The sequence below is a fragment of the Rhipicephalus microplus genome, chromosome 5 (genome assembly GCF_043290135.1).
Source record: "Rhipicephalus microplus isolate Deutch F79 chromosome 5, USDA_Rmic, whole genome shotgun sequence".
Taxonomy (NCBI): Eukaryota; Metazoa; Arthropoda; class Arachnida; order Ixodida; family Ixodidae; genus Rhipicephalus; species Rhipicephalus microplus.
The window spans coordinates 197,486,702-197,504,511 of NC_134704.1; the positions used below are offsets into that span (position 1 = coordinate 197,486,702).

At 46.4% G+C, this 17,810-nt stretch overlaps 1 protein-coding gene across 7 annotated transcripts in view; it reads left to right on the forward strand.

Annotated features, from left to right (window-relative positions):
* The first annotated feature begins 13,092 nt into the window (after nt 1-13,092).
* The window catches only part of LOC119173582 (uncharacterized), a 56,106-nt gene continuing 51,388 nt past the window's right edge, over nt 13,093-17,810 (forward strand). For all 7 annotated transcript variants that reach the window (XR_012895551.1, XR_012895550.1, XM_075896341.1 and 4 more), the window contains exon 1: nt 13,093-13,270. Coding sequence is in view for 1 of the 7 variants with exons in the window: in XM_075896343.1 (XP_075752458.1) it covers nt 13,185-13,270 (86 nt within the window). In the remaining 6 variants the exon portion in view is untranslated. The remainder of the gene's footprint in view (nt 13,271-17,810) is intronic.

The following is a 17,810-nucleotide window of genomic DNA, read 5'->3' on the forward strand; positions in this document are numbered from 1 at the left end:
GCTCTCTGTCCCTGAGCCTCGCTCTCTCCTTCCTCTCTTTTTATATATACACCTTCTAATCTCTCCTTATCCCCATTCCTTCTGAGCTACTGTTGAGGCGTCGCACCTGATGCATACAGTTACGGGGCTCACTTATCTTTTCTTTTCCCACAGAACCACATAAAAAGCTACTGTACTCTCAGAAACGTTTACAAAACCGGCAAGATTCTGTTTGGTGTTGCATAAGTTGTTGCCAGACTGCCGCCAAATTTGGCAGAATTTTTTTTCCTGTAGTAGTGGCTTCTCGGTGGGGATTTGGTGACGTCCCCGGTGCATTTCACGAGTGCATGAGCAACGCTGGCCCTTTTAACTAACGGAATGAACCGCGCCTTACAGACGTTGGGGTGCGTTCTCTTGCTGTGTGCTGCTGTGCAACTAAGAGGCCATTTTAATTAACAGAATGAACCGTGCCTTACAGACGTTGGGGCACATTTTCCTGCTGTGTGCGCTTCTGTGCAATTAAGAGATCGTGTCTTAGAGTTTGGGAATCAACAACGTGTTGTCCGCCGTGCATTTCACGAGTGTTATGAACTTGTTCGAGATTGTGTGTGCGACGTAATTACCGCAATCAACCGCGCGTTACAGAAGTTGGGGCGCGTTATTTTGCTGTGTGCGCAGCTGTGCAATTAAGAGATCGCGTCTCAGTATTAGGGACGACGGGAAAACTGAATATAAATGCAGCAGGCAATGCGCTGCCCCCCCTTCTTCTTTTCTATGCTGTATTCGTGTTTTTTGTTGGTTTCTTTTTATGTAGATCGGTAAAGGTCATCCCTATTATCGTCATGTGGGCATAGCAACCACCCTTCCTCATTTTCCCTTATTTCACCATCGTGAACACACACAAAATGTCTTCATCAACGCGTGACGTCAACGAGAAATGTGTTCCGATTATAAGTCGGCAAACTCACTGATGAGTCCATCAGAGGAATTGAAAGGCTCAGATTGAGGCGTGTGTCGGAGTCTGAGTGAGTCAGAATGAAATGGTGACATAAAATGCACCACTAGATGAGATATCAACATTAATATGCTAACATGACTAATAAGTTAAGGTGTACATCCTACTTCCAAGGTGCACAACTATTTGTAAATTCATTTGCGGTGTATTTGGTCATGGAGCTAATGCCGTTCGCGCCGGCGTGATTTTACAAATTGAAGTTAGAATTTCCAACAAGACGTTAGGAGCTGCTCCTAAAAACCCCGATTTTTTTGGTGATGTAATATTGATTTTGTGCATCGCACTGGCTTAAACTTTAACGCTAATAGGTTATGCGTTTATACATTGTAGAATACACCGTTCACAGGCTATGACAAAGTATAATGAGCAATTTACGCTCATGCTTGCCACAAAACTCGTATGATCTTTTCTCAGAGCAGAACGCATATCGGATTGCGATGATGACGAGAGGAAAAACTGAATAATTATATGTAACTTCATTATTGTGCATCTAGTGTAATTCACAACTGTTTGAAATAAATGAACACGGCTTTAAGAGGACATGGAAGTGAGTTGTACAGCATGTTGTGGCACATGTGCAACTCCCGGGAATTTCATTACGTAACATCGTTATTTACATTGAATTTAATCTGCATTTATGTCATAAATCAGCGGAGAATGAGCACTGTATTCCACCTTCATATCATATATTATGCGGCTTCCAAGGCGACATATGTCACAAACGAGCGCTCAAAAAAAGGGCGCGCCGCCGAATTCTCGCGACCAAGCGCTAGAGAGACGCCTCAAGGTCAACGATACAGAAGAAAACAAGCATCCAAAGACTGCCTGGGCGCACCCTCTCTCCTCATCTTGGAAGCGTAGTTCACCGACCAACCTCCTCACATTGGCGGCCGAGCAAGCCCAGGAAGGTTCTCGAAGGAAAGGGGCGTGGTTATGGAGAGATGCGTCATGTGTCGCGGACGGCCCTCGAAACGTCTCGCGTTTTCCACAGCCTTCGCTGCGCATCACGCCGACGGAAACGATGAGAATTTTCTGGAATCTACCGCGAAGAGTATTTAACCGAGCAGCAGAGATAGAGATCAGGAGAAGAAGAAAGTTTGCGCCCGTGTGCATTGGCAGAAGATGAAAAGTTTTGCGCAAGGGTGCGTAGGGTCATTCCGCCAAACCGTATCGGCGAAGGTTTTGCCCTTAGCGACAAAGCTGGTAATGAAGATGATTTCTACATGAGGGGTGAAGACTCGTGCTACAAGCAGAAGAGTGTGTCTACTGCCAGAGAGCGAATACGCGTCCTGCAATCGCAACGCGTAGGGAGCCGATGTGTTACCGGCGAAGTTTGGTGCTTAGAGAGCGGCCAATTGAAGACGCGAGGTTTTCTTGAAGAGAATCTTTGGGGGCAGCGGAACAACAACAGCGCTGGACTTTCAGTGAGTGATTCTTAGAAGAGTATCATTCAGACTTTGTTCCAAGGACTTTGGACTGAATAAGGTTTCGAACTCTTTAGCCTTTAAGTGTCTTGGTTGTTCGATGCGTGTGATTGCATTGTAGCCCGTATTGTTGTTTGTGTCCGTTGTTTCGTGTAGCTGATTGTACTGTGTAGTGTGTTGTTTCATTGGTGACATATCGTATTCAACTATTGTCAGAGTGCATATTTTAGTATGGATTTGATCCGCCATAATTGAGATTAAAATTTTGTTTTGTTTATCAACTCTCGGCTCTGACTTGTTCTTTAGGCCACAGCCGGCGTACGCTGGCACGCCAAATAGGACCACTTCTACATTGTCCATGTTTTCGTGGTGCAGTTCGGGGGGCCGATATTTCGGTCCTTGGAATTAGCCCGGCGATCCCCTCCCTAATTAACGGGACCCGTGACAACAGAGCAGCGCGATTCGCGAGCGTGGAGTGCCCCTATGCTCTCTCTTGCAATGAACTGTTTGTCCTCAGACGCCGCTTCCTTTTTTGCATGAATCAATGCGGCGACTGGAAAATTACAGAGCGCAAAACAAAATATTCACGAGAACGAGAGAGACGGGACGGGCGCTTGTGAATACCGTTTCAATGTATTTTTGCGCTAAAAAGTTCCCACTAGCAAAACACCATCTCGGCGAATTTCAAGTTTTGTAAATGTACTGACAACCAGGACCTCCTCTAGAGGAGGTCGTGGTGACAGCACATGCTATCAGCTTTTATATGGTTTCCAGCAAAGTGATACGTTGAAAGCTTTCCGAGTGGATTCCAAGGAGGAAGGGGGCAGGAATTAACACACCGCTCCTGCCGTGCGCGACGCTTAGTCACCAGCAAAAACAAATTCCTTCAAACTGTATGAGGTCCAACTTTTTTGTGACCCCCTGAGAGCTTAAGGAACTTCTAAACATTTCGCCAGCACACCTGCAGTTCAGAACTCCATACCAAGACAGCACATAAGCGTCCTTTTTTTTTGTAGTTCTCTTATTTTTTAATTCAAACTCCTTCCTATTCATAGGTTTGCTCATCTGTCATTGTGTTCGCCCAGTCCATTCTGCGAAAAGCTTGACGACACAGGCTTTTCCCAGGCTCAAGTTACTCATACCTGAGCTTTTGCGTTTTTTGTACACCCCAAGGAATGCAGACAGGCTACAAAACGCAGCAACGAGCTCTACTCTCCGGGTTTATGGCGTGAAGCACAGATATCTGTATTATTTCAGAGGTGAGCATTCGGCAGAAGTCTGCTTGATTGGGAGAACAGAAAAATGAAAAAAAAAAACTGTTGGAAGCCCTGGAAGTAGATGGAGGGCAGTGTCCCGAGTGGTACGGTTGTTGTCTCCCACTGTCTGCTGTCTGTGCCAGGATTTAAAGAGGAGCCGCTGTTGGGCTCGAACTTCGTGCGTTCCCCGAATACCTTATGTTACCCACCCAGCGGCCGGCGACCCCTCGCCAACAAGGAAGCAGGGCCACCGGAATGCGGGACGATGACTGTCTGCTGGCCACAAAGGACGCGACAACTCCCGTGCCGCTGTCCGGCTCAATTATGGCGCCTTACAGGAGACCAAGCCAGGCTGCAGGTGGCCGGTACACGTGGCCAGTACACGTGGAAGGTACACGTGGAAGGTACACGTACGCGTCCGCCGGACAATCAGCGGAGGCGACGGCATTGGCGGAGGGGCCAATTGTATTGATGGCCTGTCAACCCGGCATCGCGGGAATTTACTCGGAGGCGCTTTTCCACGACCTGGCAACACCCGTCATCGACCATTCCGGGAACCGGTGTGAAAGAAACCCGAGCGACGGCGGAGAACCGATGAGTGGGCAAGAGGCGGTGGGTCTTCGAGGTTGTGGCGAGGAGAGACAGATCTGTGCGTTTTGATTGGACTATAAGAGTGGTGCGTTTTGATTGGACTGTAAGAGTGGTTGAATGGGAGGACAGGGGATAAAACCAGGGGTGCAGGGACAGTGAGGGGGGGAAGAGAAACGAATAAACGTCTCTATATCCAGATGATGTCGGAGCGGTCATTTCCTCAAGGTGCCAGCAGATGAAAAGTTCTCGTCTTCGGCTTCCTTGGCGGCAGCAGCAAATATCGCGGAACAAGCGAGAGGCGAGTGGAAAGAACCAAACGGAACGTAACTAGCCGCCATCGAAGGTTTCTTTCTGTATAGAAGATCACCGCCCCGTAGGGACTGGTATGGTGGTCAACCCGCTAACAATGTTCTGCCTCTGCGCTTCATTCACTGTTAATTTGACGAAAGTCATTCCTGTGCTGCCACATTTTTTTCATGGAAGTTCTTGATTTAGCCGGCGCACGCAATCCTGCACACGGCGCCCTGCACTCTTCTTGTAGGTGCAAGGTCTTTGGACCAGCGGATGAAACTGCCCATGGTGGTGGAAGGCAACGTCGACTTTTGCCTTTTTAACTCCTCGGGCGCCCAGGATGTAGAGAATGGACACATGCCGCTGTTGCGGCGCGGTTGGTGTCGCATTTCCCCTTCTTTTCTCTTACGGAGGGCTCTGCGAATAAACGCCTTTGTAAACCTGCCGTTCGGTATGCTGTCGCAAGAAGTTTGTCCAAGACATGAAAATTGGCGTCGAAAAGATTGAACGAAGAACAGCGTGCATGATACGAAGTTTGCGTTCAAGGCCGGGAGATCAACGACAAAAACCCGCCAAGCTTATGCAAGACAATGCACTGGCAGCAAAATGAAAGCTCACGTGATAAGTAATAAAAGCTTTCAAATTTGCGTTTCCCGACAGGAAACTTTTCAGCGCAGTTGATAAAGAAGGTATCGCAAGTGCCACGCTTAGCCGCTATAGCAGCCAGCAGCAAGCGACCGGAGCCACAGAACACCTATACCTATAACACCTAATGCCTATATAGCCATGCTAGCGACGCCAGTACACTAGCCACGTCGGTGACGGTGCCCAGGGTTTTCTGTCCCCCGGTGGCATGGGCATAGCATGGGCGTTTTGAGTAGAGGAGTGCGCCGAGGTGGTTTCAATCGGCGGCAGCGTGGAGGTCGTTCCGAGTCGGCGGCGGCGGGGGCGGCGGCGCACGCCGGGCAAAATGATCGGCGGCGGTGCACGGCCACTTTTCGGCGCCGGCGGCGTGAAAACCGAAAGTACAACTAAAAAAAAAACTACTGTGTTTTCTGTGCTTATTTAGCTGAAATTCGGTACTTTTCACATTAATGCCTGAGACAACAGCACGGAGATGTAAGAGGACTGGCAAACGTTCCGTAAATAATTTGTTTTCTAGTATACATATGAATGTAAGTTCTTTCAGCGTGCCCCGTTTGTTCGCATAGCTACACTGTATCACATGAAATTTGACTTCTTTTTACTCTCACAACGGTGCTGTTATATCTGCAGTGCTAGGTTTCTTCTAAGTAACTGTTAATCCTTTATTTATTATCAAATGTATCGCTTGCTCCGGTAATGCCTTCTGGCCTTGAGGCTACTATTAAATGAATGAATAATGTAGGAGCCTCTTTTCAACAGGTAAGTAGGGCCAAGAGGAGCTTGCAGTCTCTGTACGTAATGTACAGCTTTTTTTTTCTGAGTAACAGACAGGTGGGGAATTTATGTAGGTCACAATGGCACATAGTTATTCATGAAACACACGAGAAAGGCGCTAATTCGTCTCCCATGAGGGGACACTGCTCAGCGACTTATGATGCAAGTGCTACAATGCAACGAATACAAAAACAACGAAATGAATATAGGACCACATGCACTTTTTTCTTTGTTTCCATTTTCAAAAATTCTATTCTTGTAAGACGCAAGGAGGTGCGGGTGGAAGGTGGGATGGAGCGCAGTGCTTGAGTCCCATTTGTTTGTGAGAGCCGTTTTTATCTACATACCAACCCATACTCCCTCCCCCTTTCGTTCCCTTAAATGGAGTATTAAAACATTTTGAAAGCGAGATAACCTGTCAAACAGATTAGTGTAGATATGCACATCATCTACAAAATGTAAACAAATATTGTGGCCCAGAACGTAGTCAAAATTAATTTTGAATCAAGTGTCGCCCCACGGCATACTAATTATATGTCTTCGTCATTTAAGTAAACCAACAACCACCCCCCGCGTCACGAGATTTCTGTAGGCTGCTCCTGGCGATTCATTTCAACAGAAAGAGGGGCAGACTTGTACGAGAATACAAAGGCTGGTGTTCGAGCTTCAGCGGCGTTTTTGAAGAAGTCACGCATATTTACAACACCGAAGAGGAGATCACTGGAGCGCCCACAAAGCCTTCGTTGAAAAGACTTGTCGACATGATGATTCACGTGCACGCAGTTTTGTGCTTCCACCTAGCCAGCTTTGCACGAAAACCCAGAATTCCTTTCCTCCATGTGCAAACCCCTCTGGGTCCCACCTCACACGGCAGTCTGTGGAACCAAGACTTGAACAATTGACATCGCGTGCTTGAGTAAATGAGCTTTCCGGCTGTGAGTTGCAAAAAAAAAAAAGCGCCATTTTTTGCATAAGTGCTCCTTTGCTCAGTCCAAAAAATAGGGACTAATCGTGAGGCGTGCCAGTCTTATCCCCTATCACAGTGTGTCGGGGATGGGTTAGCTAGGACGTAATGTGTTACTGGAAGTGGGGATGGTTGTAAATCACATGGCTGCCGCAAAGGCTTTAGCATTGCTTCATTGCACAAAGGACCCCTTTTTTTCATCTTGCTGTGCTATCTCCATGCCTTCCCATGACCCCCCGCACAGCTTTATTTTGTGCTTGCCAGCTATAGTTGAGGGGAGTCTTAGCTAATCCCACCAGCCTGACAGATCAGTTACTGCAGGCTTCCCCTGAAAAGCAATCATACACGTACATTCCTATGAGCAAAAATGTCTCAAATCACTTTTCTCGGGCAAGAATAAAGACATCTGAGCAAACGTGAAAACTACAATAAAATAACCAATAATCCAATCACCATTCGTCACCGTAGTGGTAGAAGAGAGAAAGTAATCTGTGACCTCGGCACCAATAGACATCCGGCAATGCAGTTTGCTTGTACACGTCGCGCCCCCTTGCAGCGGTTACGGGGCGGCCCTTTGCACCATTTCACCTCTGTGCGCATTGAGAACAGGCAAAACAACATAGCAATGAGCGCGTCATTTTCAAATGACTGTACTACAGCCTGTTGACAACTCCGCAAGGTTCTGTTTGGTTAGGGTGGCTAGAATGGGGATGTGTGAAAAGCAACCGCCGAAACTGGCCCCAAAGCGCGCCGATGCGACTTGGGGCGCTGCATGCACCGGCGCGGGTAACCTGGTGGAGGAGACAAACGAGACAGCACGCGCCGCTCTCCACAAAAATTGCTCCCACGCTGTGTGGTGGTGACCCGTTTTCGGTAAAATTATTTTGATCGAGCAAGTCTAGGGCAGTACATAGCACCTAAGCTCTTTAAAATCTCATCTCTGAAAACCATTCTTGAAAAAGCTTTGATATGTTTAGTTTAACGTAAATCCGAATGTTTGTATCACTAGGCACGAAAAATTAAATGTGGATTTTACCTATTCCTAGAAGCGTTTAGGATGAACATTGTCCTACAGGCTACCTTACCTTTTAACCACCTTAAACCACGAAGACATTGACACTTTGTCCTTCCTATTGCCATTGAGAACTTCCTATGAATCCATTTAAATATTGCAAGAACGATTGGCTGTCTTGCGCATTTTTTTAATAATTTTTATTACTGTATTTTTTCTTTTACTGTGATGTTTCTGGGTATCAGTGATTAGTTTTGATCCTGATGATTTCTTACACTTCATTATAATATTATATGTAATAAATTTTTTACAATTAATTCCCAACTATAACGCTGTAGATATATGTAATTTTAAATAATCAAGATTACCACATTAGATGCTTCGCGCAGCTAATTCACCTTCTCGAATAGTAGATCTCCCATAATTTTGGTCACACTACTTATTGATTTTTGCTTTTCATGTTCATGCCAAGTCATGATACATATGTACTCCCTCGTTCTCTATTTGCGGAGCTTTGTTTCATAACTTTTGCATTCTTACTTGGTGTCATTTTATACTTGTAAAGCTTATTTTTTATTTTACATGTATGAATGTCTGTCGTGGGTTGCTGCTTTGCCAACTTGTGAGTGGGTCGGTACTTTGTTAATCCCTCGAGCATTTAGTCCCGTGCTCCTCAAAATACTGAAAGAAAAGAAATGAAGTCTCTGACCAAAACAACTATAGCTAATTTAGGTGAATTGAACTAGCGAATTTTGCACAATATGCCGGACGTAGCACACAGTGGCCTAATGTGCACTGGAGAGTTTTCATGTGATGGCTTATAACAACGCGGGCGCATGTTAAATCCATTTCTCATTGTCACAGAAAGCCAAAACATTATTTCACCGTGAACCCTCTCCGGAAAGATATGATCACAGACCTGAAAAAAATTACAATAATTCTGGCAGCTTGCATCTGCTAGCAAACCATAATCGCAATTCGCAGTATAAAATATTTGCAGCGTAAATAATTTCTCCTCCTTTAACCTACACAGGGCCCGCTAGAATTGCAACTGTTTATGGAAACGTGAGCCTTGCTTTTCCAGCTACTCCAAACTTAATGCTTCGCAACCTGTACTATCAGCAGAAGCAAATTTTATTTTGGAAACATAACTTAAATAGCGCTACCGCGTTGCAGGAACGACTTGCTGACAACTTCAACTCGCACAATTTAAGCAGCAGCTCCATGTCTACATGTATAACAAGTGCATCAAATACTAATCGCCGAAGTAACGTGCTATACTAGCAACGGTGTTACTTATAACGCGTAACCACCTACATTGCGAAAACAAGGCGGGCGTTCTTGCACTGATCACAATTATTATGAAATACCAGATTTCTCACAGTGTAGCTTGCCACATAATATACAGGGCGACCATCCGCCGCTCAGCGGTGTACGATTCATCAGCGACAGACACTGCTAGTGCATCAGATGGAAGTCTTTTGTAGTCTTTCTCGTTTTATTCCATCTCCTGCACCATCTTTTTTTTTTACAGACAGAGCGATTCCTCCACTAAGTGATCTACATTGCCAACCTTGAGACTCTTCAAGAGGCTGAACTGAAGCATTAAGTTTTACGGACAAGCATAATGCAGCGACGCTGGATCTACTTTTCTTTTTTTGTCATTGACACCTTCAGGCATTTCAGGGTAACCCAGCGCAATCACTAATTGACGAAGTACATGTAAAGCAGCTACCGCCTCTGAAAAAAAAAAGCAGCGCACCCGAGAAAAACTGCTAAGTGCGCCGCTCACTACCCGCACTGCTGCCATCATCGCCCCTAGCAGCATCGGCGCGCCGAAGGGCCTTCTCCAGCAACCAAAAAGCCCCGTGCTCAACACACCTCCCCATTCTAGCCACCCTAGCACAGTACTGCATAAGTTGTTGCCGTACTTTGGGGTCAGTGTGGCCACACTGCCGCCAGATTTGGCAGAGAAATTTGCCCCTGTAGTTGTGGCTTCTAGGTGAGGGTTTGGTCCCAACGTGAAAGAATCTTTCCCTCGGTTAATGGAGGTCATCGCTCACCGATACCCTGTTAAAAGATTCCTGTCATATCGTGATGAGTGTGTAGTGAGAAACGTTTTGCGATTTTACTCTTATTTACCCGATTTTTTCGTACTGTGCTCTTGAACTGAGAGACAATAAACATTCATTATTTGAAATTTGGTCGCTTGTGCTTATTGAGGGTGGGGGCCTGCAAGCGACGGCGGCTCGTCGGCGGGGTCCTATTTACAGTCAAACTCAGGTATATCGAACTTGCCAAAAAACATTTATTAGTTCGATATATGGCATAATTGGATATAGGCCCGGTATAAGTTCTGACACAAAGGCACATAACAAACTACAAGAAAAGTACTTTATTAATATGGTGGCTTACTTGCGTGCCCTACTGTGGAACAAAATAGTCCCGGATTTTTTTTCTGTGTCAACGACTTCGCTGCCTGCGATAGCACGCACGCCTCCACGTTGTCCAACGAGTCGGAGCAGCTGAAGCCACAACCTTCCACATTCAAGCAATAGCGCCGGACCAACGCAAGTGCACTAATCATTTCGGAGCATGTAGGCAATGGGCCGTTGTCGATTTCCATATTGCTGTCGCTTTGGCTCGTGGTCGGCACAACGTCTGCAATGTAATCCTCATCCTGTAATTGGCCCATGATAGGGACATCATCGTCCGCACTGATGAACTCCTCGAATATCGATCCGTGGATAGCACCCGGCAACTCTGCCAGCTCGTTCCAAACTTCGGCGGAAACACCTGCAGTGTCTTCAGTGCTGTCAGAATTTGGGGTGTCATCACCAGGCATGCGGAAGCCGGCATGCCTAAAGCAGTTCTGGATCGTCTCCTTCTTGACATCTGCCCACGATCTACTCAACATAGAAATAGCTCCGAGCAAGTCGATCTTAAGCTCCCTGTCCGCACGAAGATTCTGCAGCAGCCTCTCCACCAGGCGCTTCCGATAGCCGGCTTTCATTGCGCGTATAACGTCTTGATCCAGTGGTTGCAGTACAGACGTAGTGTTCGGGGGCAAAAAACGCAGCTCGATGTTGTTGAAGGTCGTACTGCAGTGGTGCGATGAACAATTGTCCACGAGCAGGCACACCTTGCGATTTTCGCCTACCAAATCATCATTCTACGATGATAGCCATCTGCTGAAAAGCTCCCCGATCATCCACGCTTTTGAGTTTACTCGGTAGGTAACTGGAAGCGACAGCATTTCGAAAACACCGTGGTGCTGTGCTTTTCTCGATAACCAGAGGCCGAAGCTTTTTCGATCCGTCTAAATTAGCTGACAACAGCACGGACACACGAGCTTTGTTCACCTTGCCGCCGCTTGTCTTGTCGCCACGACACGCAAGTGTCTTGTTTGGCAACATTTGCCAAAATAGAGCGGTTTCATCCGCATTGAAGATATCTTGGGCTCTATATTTTGCTGTGATATCTCGCCAGTTTTCCTTGAGCCATTTTTCTACGCTGTGCAGGTCCGCCACTCTGCTTTCACCTGTAATAGCTTTGCCAATAACGTCGTGCCATTCTTTGAACCGCTGAAGCCAGCCTGAACCACTTTGGAAATCATTCCTGCCAAGCAGAAAAGCAAGGTCCTTGGCTTTCCGCTCGATCATAGGGCCGGACACCGGGATGTTTCGCGACCGAACGTCCACAATTAAACCACTTGTAAACGGCCGCTTCAACATCTTCGTACACAGCAGCGCGCGCATGTCGGGCGCCACGGGCACCAGGCCTTTTGTCCGACTTGGCCCTGATGTCTGCCTTGCTCTTCAGGATAGTACTCAAGGTGCTCTTTGGAATTTTGTACGCGGAGGCGACGTCGCACTTCTTTTCACCGCGCTCAACGCGATTTGTGATTTCGAGTTTCGCGGCGAACGGCAAATTTCGCCTCTTTGCGCAAGCCATGATGACAGCGCGCCAATACAGTTCACAGAGCACCAACAGGCAACACCACAGACCACGCTGAATCGGCAGCAGCAGGCACACAAGCATAAGGAAAGAAAAAATGGCGCTCACTTCTACCGCCTTCGCGCCTCGGAGAAAGCACGACGGCCTCTCATTGGCTGTAAGCGCTGCGAGCGGGCCAGGATCATTTCTTAGAGGGGGGTGTTCGCCCGCGCACAACCGGGTCTAACGAACTTTTTCTAGGGTGGTGCCATCAGTTTTCCCTGCCACCGCGAGGGAAAGCCAACTTGCTGGGGCACTTTTGAGGCACATGGAGTTTGATATATCAGTTGTCGTTGCTAATTTTGTTCGATAAAACAGTAACTTTTGCTATATATTCTCAAGTTAAGCTTAACGTGTTTAGGAATTTTTTAATATACGGGATAATTTGATATAAACGGGTTCGATATAGTCGGGCTTGACTGTACAGGTACGTGCGAGTCGCGCTTAACCTGCTCCAACTGCGCCGATAAAGCAGCCTTCCAGCTAGGCTTATAAAGCTGTAGCATATCTGACGTACCACGATTAGCCAGCCTTGGGATGTTTATTCGTCATATGTATACGAGTCCGAACGATATGTGTTGTCCTCACACAGCTAGGGGAAGCGTAGCGTCTTTGTTGTGGCGCGCGGTCGACGCGGCACGATCAGCTGTGAAAAAAAAAATAATAATAAAAGGGGGGGCAGCACACCACCTTCTGCGACTCTATTTAGTTTTTTCCGTCGTCCCTGATACTGAGACGCGATCTCTTAATTGCACAGATGCACCCACAGCAAGAGAACGCACCCCGACTTCTGCAAAGTGCAGTTCATTTGTCAATTAAAACGGCAAGCGCCGCTCATGCACTCGCGAACAAGTTCATTGCACACGCACTCGCGAAATGCACGGCGGACGACGCGTCATTGCTTCCCTAACTCAGAGACATGATCTCTTAATTGCACAGCGGCACACACAGCAAGAAAACGCGTCCTAACGTCTGCAAGGCACAGTTAATTTAGTTAATTAAAATGGCCAGTGTCGCTCATGCACTCGTGAAATACACTGCGGAAGACACCAAACTTTTACGAAGAAGCCACAACCACAGGGGCAAATTTCTCTGCCAAGTTTGGCGGCAGTCTGGCAACTGATTCATAGAACGCCAAACAAAACTTTGCCGACAACTTCAAACAAAAAAACTCCGACAAAAAAACCAAAAAAACTCAGATACTGCTGCTTTAAGGATTGCCACAACAAAGAAGGGGATGTCGGCGATAATGTATCGCCTCCCATCGAGACCGAGGGAAGCAACTCGGCAGCAGAAGTGTATCGCCGCTGTTTGGCGCTTCAAGTAAGTGTCGCACTTGCAAATTGTTAAATGACATCAGAGCTTAAACAATAACGGGAAGCATTGGTGCAACGCACGACAACGTTACAACTGCTCACAAGCGTGTGTTAAAACACACACAGTGGTTGTCGATCGTGAAACATAACATCGTAAGAGCTGAACGCATGGCGCATTTTTCCACGCATTAATTTGTCAATGTGCCTTGCCGTTCCTTTGTGCACCAGGACAATGGCTAGACTGCTGGAACGGGCTCATTATAGCTGAAGCTTTCACGTGCTTAGTACGACAAAAATAAGACTGGAGTGCACCGCGTAACACGTGGAGTATTGGCAAATTACCGCTTCTCTCGCACACATGTCTTATTTTCCTGTTATTGTCAGTTGATTGCTTCATCACTCGTCGTGTATTCGGATATTTGCATATCGCTCGCGCACACTTTCACACGCTTTGTTTTCGCGTTATTGAGTGTCAGCTGATTGCTCGCAATTCAATGTTTTAGCACCGATGACCTCTCATCTTGGAAACCTAGTGAGAATACCAGGATATTCTCGAGGCATTTCATCAACAGCGAAAAAGCACCATTGAGCATCATCCTGGTTACCTTCCGACAATATTTCCTCCTGTATATAAGAGGTGGTCGCAGCTCCTGCTCAACAGCTTTCGAGGTTTTTGAGTAATAAACCTACAAGTGATAGCTGATCAAGAAACGTATACGGTCGTATTTGTGTGCCTAAGTGGAATTCAACGTCGTAAGCATGGTTGCTTTCCTGTGAAAAGCACTTCGCTGCGATGTCTGTGTTCACTTTTTTAACACCATGTACATGGTTGTTGTCGTACAGTGCGCATCCCTTTTTAAGGGTCTGTGGTCGAAAATGGGCATCGATGTTTTCAATCGCCTTAAAACCGCAATACAAAATTGCCGACATGCCTTAAACAGCACGACAAACTCACGCCATGCATGGCAGGAATGGCTCGTTGGCTCCCTCAACGCTTCGTGGAATCGACGCCGTGGCGCTGACGGCTGGGCCGATCGCTGCCCTGCCTAACCATTGTCAGTCGCGTGCTACTTAGGTTCCGCGATTCGATACGAAATCAACAAAACTGTTTACGGTGTAACACTCAAATGGTGGTACAAGATTTGATTGAGAAGTCTTGAAATCGGATGCGCACCCATGAAATCGAAAGATTGGCGTCTTTCAGCTTGAGAAACTTTGGACGTGATTCGACATAGTTTCTATGTAATGCGCATAATCGAGACAGTCTGAGATATAATCTACACATTTTCGCGATTTTTTTAAACCCCTTTCTCCTTTCACATTCATTTCCTTGGCAAGACGGTTCTTCGGTCGCTGATATATATATTTTTTAACATTCGGAAACTTGAATGGTTGTAAGCACTATGCATCGCTTGCTTCAATTTTTAGACACACAATGCTGCATGCTCAGCACATTTTGCACAAGTGCGGCCATTAAATAAGGTTGCTTTGGTTATAGTGCAGTACAACCTATAGTGATATTTGCGATGGGTGGGCTTGGTGGCTGCTCCGGTTTGTTACGAACTAACCCGCCACTGCTTGCAATGCAAGTGCTATCAGCCATCGTCGCACATCTGTTTCTTGTTGCCGGTGTGTCCACTTCTGCAAACACATCGCCGGAATGCGGATTGTGGCGCTTCGACATTGCTCTGGCCGGCGACCAAACGAACAGAAAATGGGACTTGATCTCGTCTCTACCTGCCAGCGTGTTGCCACAATCACGAAGCCCCATCTTTACCCAAGCAACAATTTGCCCTCGGCAAGAAGTCTGTGACTGACCGCGAAGTGGACTTTTTGCAGTCCTTGTTGCAGTGCTCCCTAATGGGAACAAAAGCAATAATTGTCGCTGTTGCAATAAAAGCAAACGAAAAAAAAACATGAAAGGCGTATATTAACCCGTAAACGATCAACAACGACTGATACAGCAGCCGTTCACCTGAACCACTCTCATCAGTCAGCTAGAAGAGACTACCCGATTGACACATCAGTTGCGCAGATTAAAGTGAATTTTTCTAAGGGACAAAACTAGAAATGCGTCAGGAAGCATTGTCACTAACGAGTACGCATGAAATCTTCGGCGGTGGGACGCGGCTGCTTCTAGGAACATGGCAAAGGAAATGCTGCTCAATGCATGTACGACTTTGCATGGTAGCACTTCAGCAACTCGTCGGCCCTCCGAGTGTTGTCTCCTTCCTAAAACAAAACCTAAAGAAAAAGTAGTGAAAGAAACCAAAAGGCCCAACGCAGGCTTCGCCCCCATTGGTGCACAACCGCATTCCTTTCCTCCCTTCAGGTTTTCTTTCTCTGATGTGATGTGTGGTGTATGTGTTCTCTCCCCAAACAGAACCACAGGACCCCAACTCTTTATTTTGTTATTTCTTTCGAAGGAACACACGTGTTGCTCTGTGAGGTGAGAAAAAACAAATACCTTCAAAAATAGGGGTGGTTTCGTCCTCCCACCGGGAGCTTATGGGGCTACAAAAGTACAAGCGGTCGGGCCAGTAGAACTATGCAGTAGTAAATGTTTTTTTTACATGTGTTTTTTCCTTTCTGTGTTTCTTTACTAGCACGCGATTTCCGAGTTGAGCTTGGCTCGCAGGTGTTGCGTTGTGCTCCCAACCTAGCTGGAGAAATTTGTTTGTTTGTTTGCTTCCTTGAATGAATGGCACGTACCCTCTTCACGGATTGGTTAGGCGCCTTCTTCTTCCAACCAATACCGCGACCACCTTGCCTTGTCTGCACTTTTCCTGCGCTTTTAGCTTATAAATGGCATAAATGCATTGTTTGAGTCAAATTTGCTTACGTTAGCGATCTAATATTTACGTAATCAAATATTTGAGGCAGAAATGCACCGTTTCTTCAGTCACTTTTCTTATAAATAAGAAAGACAAAAGCGTAGCTGAAAATCCACACATAGATGCACACACACACACACAAACATATATATATATATATATATATATATATATATATATATATATATATATATATATATGTATATATATATATATCTTGCTACGATATCAGCTGCGCTGTGGTATATGTGCGGTGATGTGAAAGAGGAAGACGACGGTGTCTGCTGCAGTCAGAGGACTCTATCTTTACTTCTGATTGCCCCATCTCATCCTCAATCCGTACCCTGCAAATAAACCCAGTCATTTTTTCTTCAACCGTAACAATATATTTCTTGCCCTTTTGGCGAATGATGGTGCCGCGAAATTTCTCAACGTGGATATGCTCACCTGGCAAAACGATGTACGAATTAAATTACTAATATTTTTGTTATTTGGTCAATAATGTAATCAGATTGTCGCACAAGTACTCTCTGCCAATTAAAGTGATTGAGCTTAAGGCCACAGGTATGTTGTACCCCACTGTCTCCCAGGTAATGTTTTTTAAATGTTAAAGAAAACACACTGGTGTTTATATTGTTACGTGAAAATAACACTAATTCAGTCGAAAACCAAAGTGCAGCTCATGCCCAAACGTCAACTTCAACTACCTTCTCGAGGACTTTTTAGATCTGTCCCAGTATACACTGAGAATGTTATTTAAAATCACTCAACAATATATTTTACACCAGCCTAAATAAATGCACAATGTTTTACTATGTGCTCACTCGGCAACCAAGGCCGGCCCGATGTGTTGCCGACTGGTCACCCAGACAAGTGTTTGGCAGGATCGGCGTTAACTCGGCCGCCGACGTAGGCCTGAACCATGCCGTCGATCAAGTGCCGACGTAACTGGCAGCGCACCTCGCGCCAACCTTTTTTTAATGTCTGGGGGCCAGTGAAGTCGGCTGCCGACTACGTACCAGCCATCCGCCAATGGTTGGCAGTCGGCCAAGGTTGCTTGGGTAACGGTGGATGGACACTCCCATCACCAGCAACGTCATCTACCCCATCGGCTATAGACCTTTTTACTGAAAGCTACCTGGGCGCCACCATAAGCCTCTCTGCACTGTTGTTAACATGCATGAGCCCCCAAAAATTCAGGGCCAAAGCTGTGACGTCAGCTTTTATACTCCCGTGCAACAGCCCAGAAAGAAAGGGATCATCCTCTCCAGTAAAAACGTCTATAAGTGTGCCCCATCGGCAGCGCTTCATGGGATTGCTGGCTGCTCCGTTTCGTCACCAACTAACTCGCTGCTGTTCGCTATGCAGGTTAGTGTTCCGTAATCACTCTTCACAAAGAAGAGCAGTAATTACTTCTTGCTGCAGCTTCCAAGCCCACATTGCTGCTGTACGACTGTTGTTGAATGTGTCAGTGCCGTGAAATTGTTATTGCTACTTGAATCAGGAGACATAGAGCCTAATCCGGACCCTAATGCTATACTCCTTGAACTGCAAAAGCTTTCGGCAGGCCTTTCAGCAATCTTGAAGAAAGTGCAGGGACTGAAAAGTCAGTTACTAACTTCAAAACACGCTCTGTCCGACCTAACAATGCAAATCACTGATATGAAAGAACATTACCAAGCTCTGCCACCACTGAAAACAGAACTTGAACAA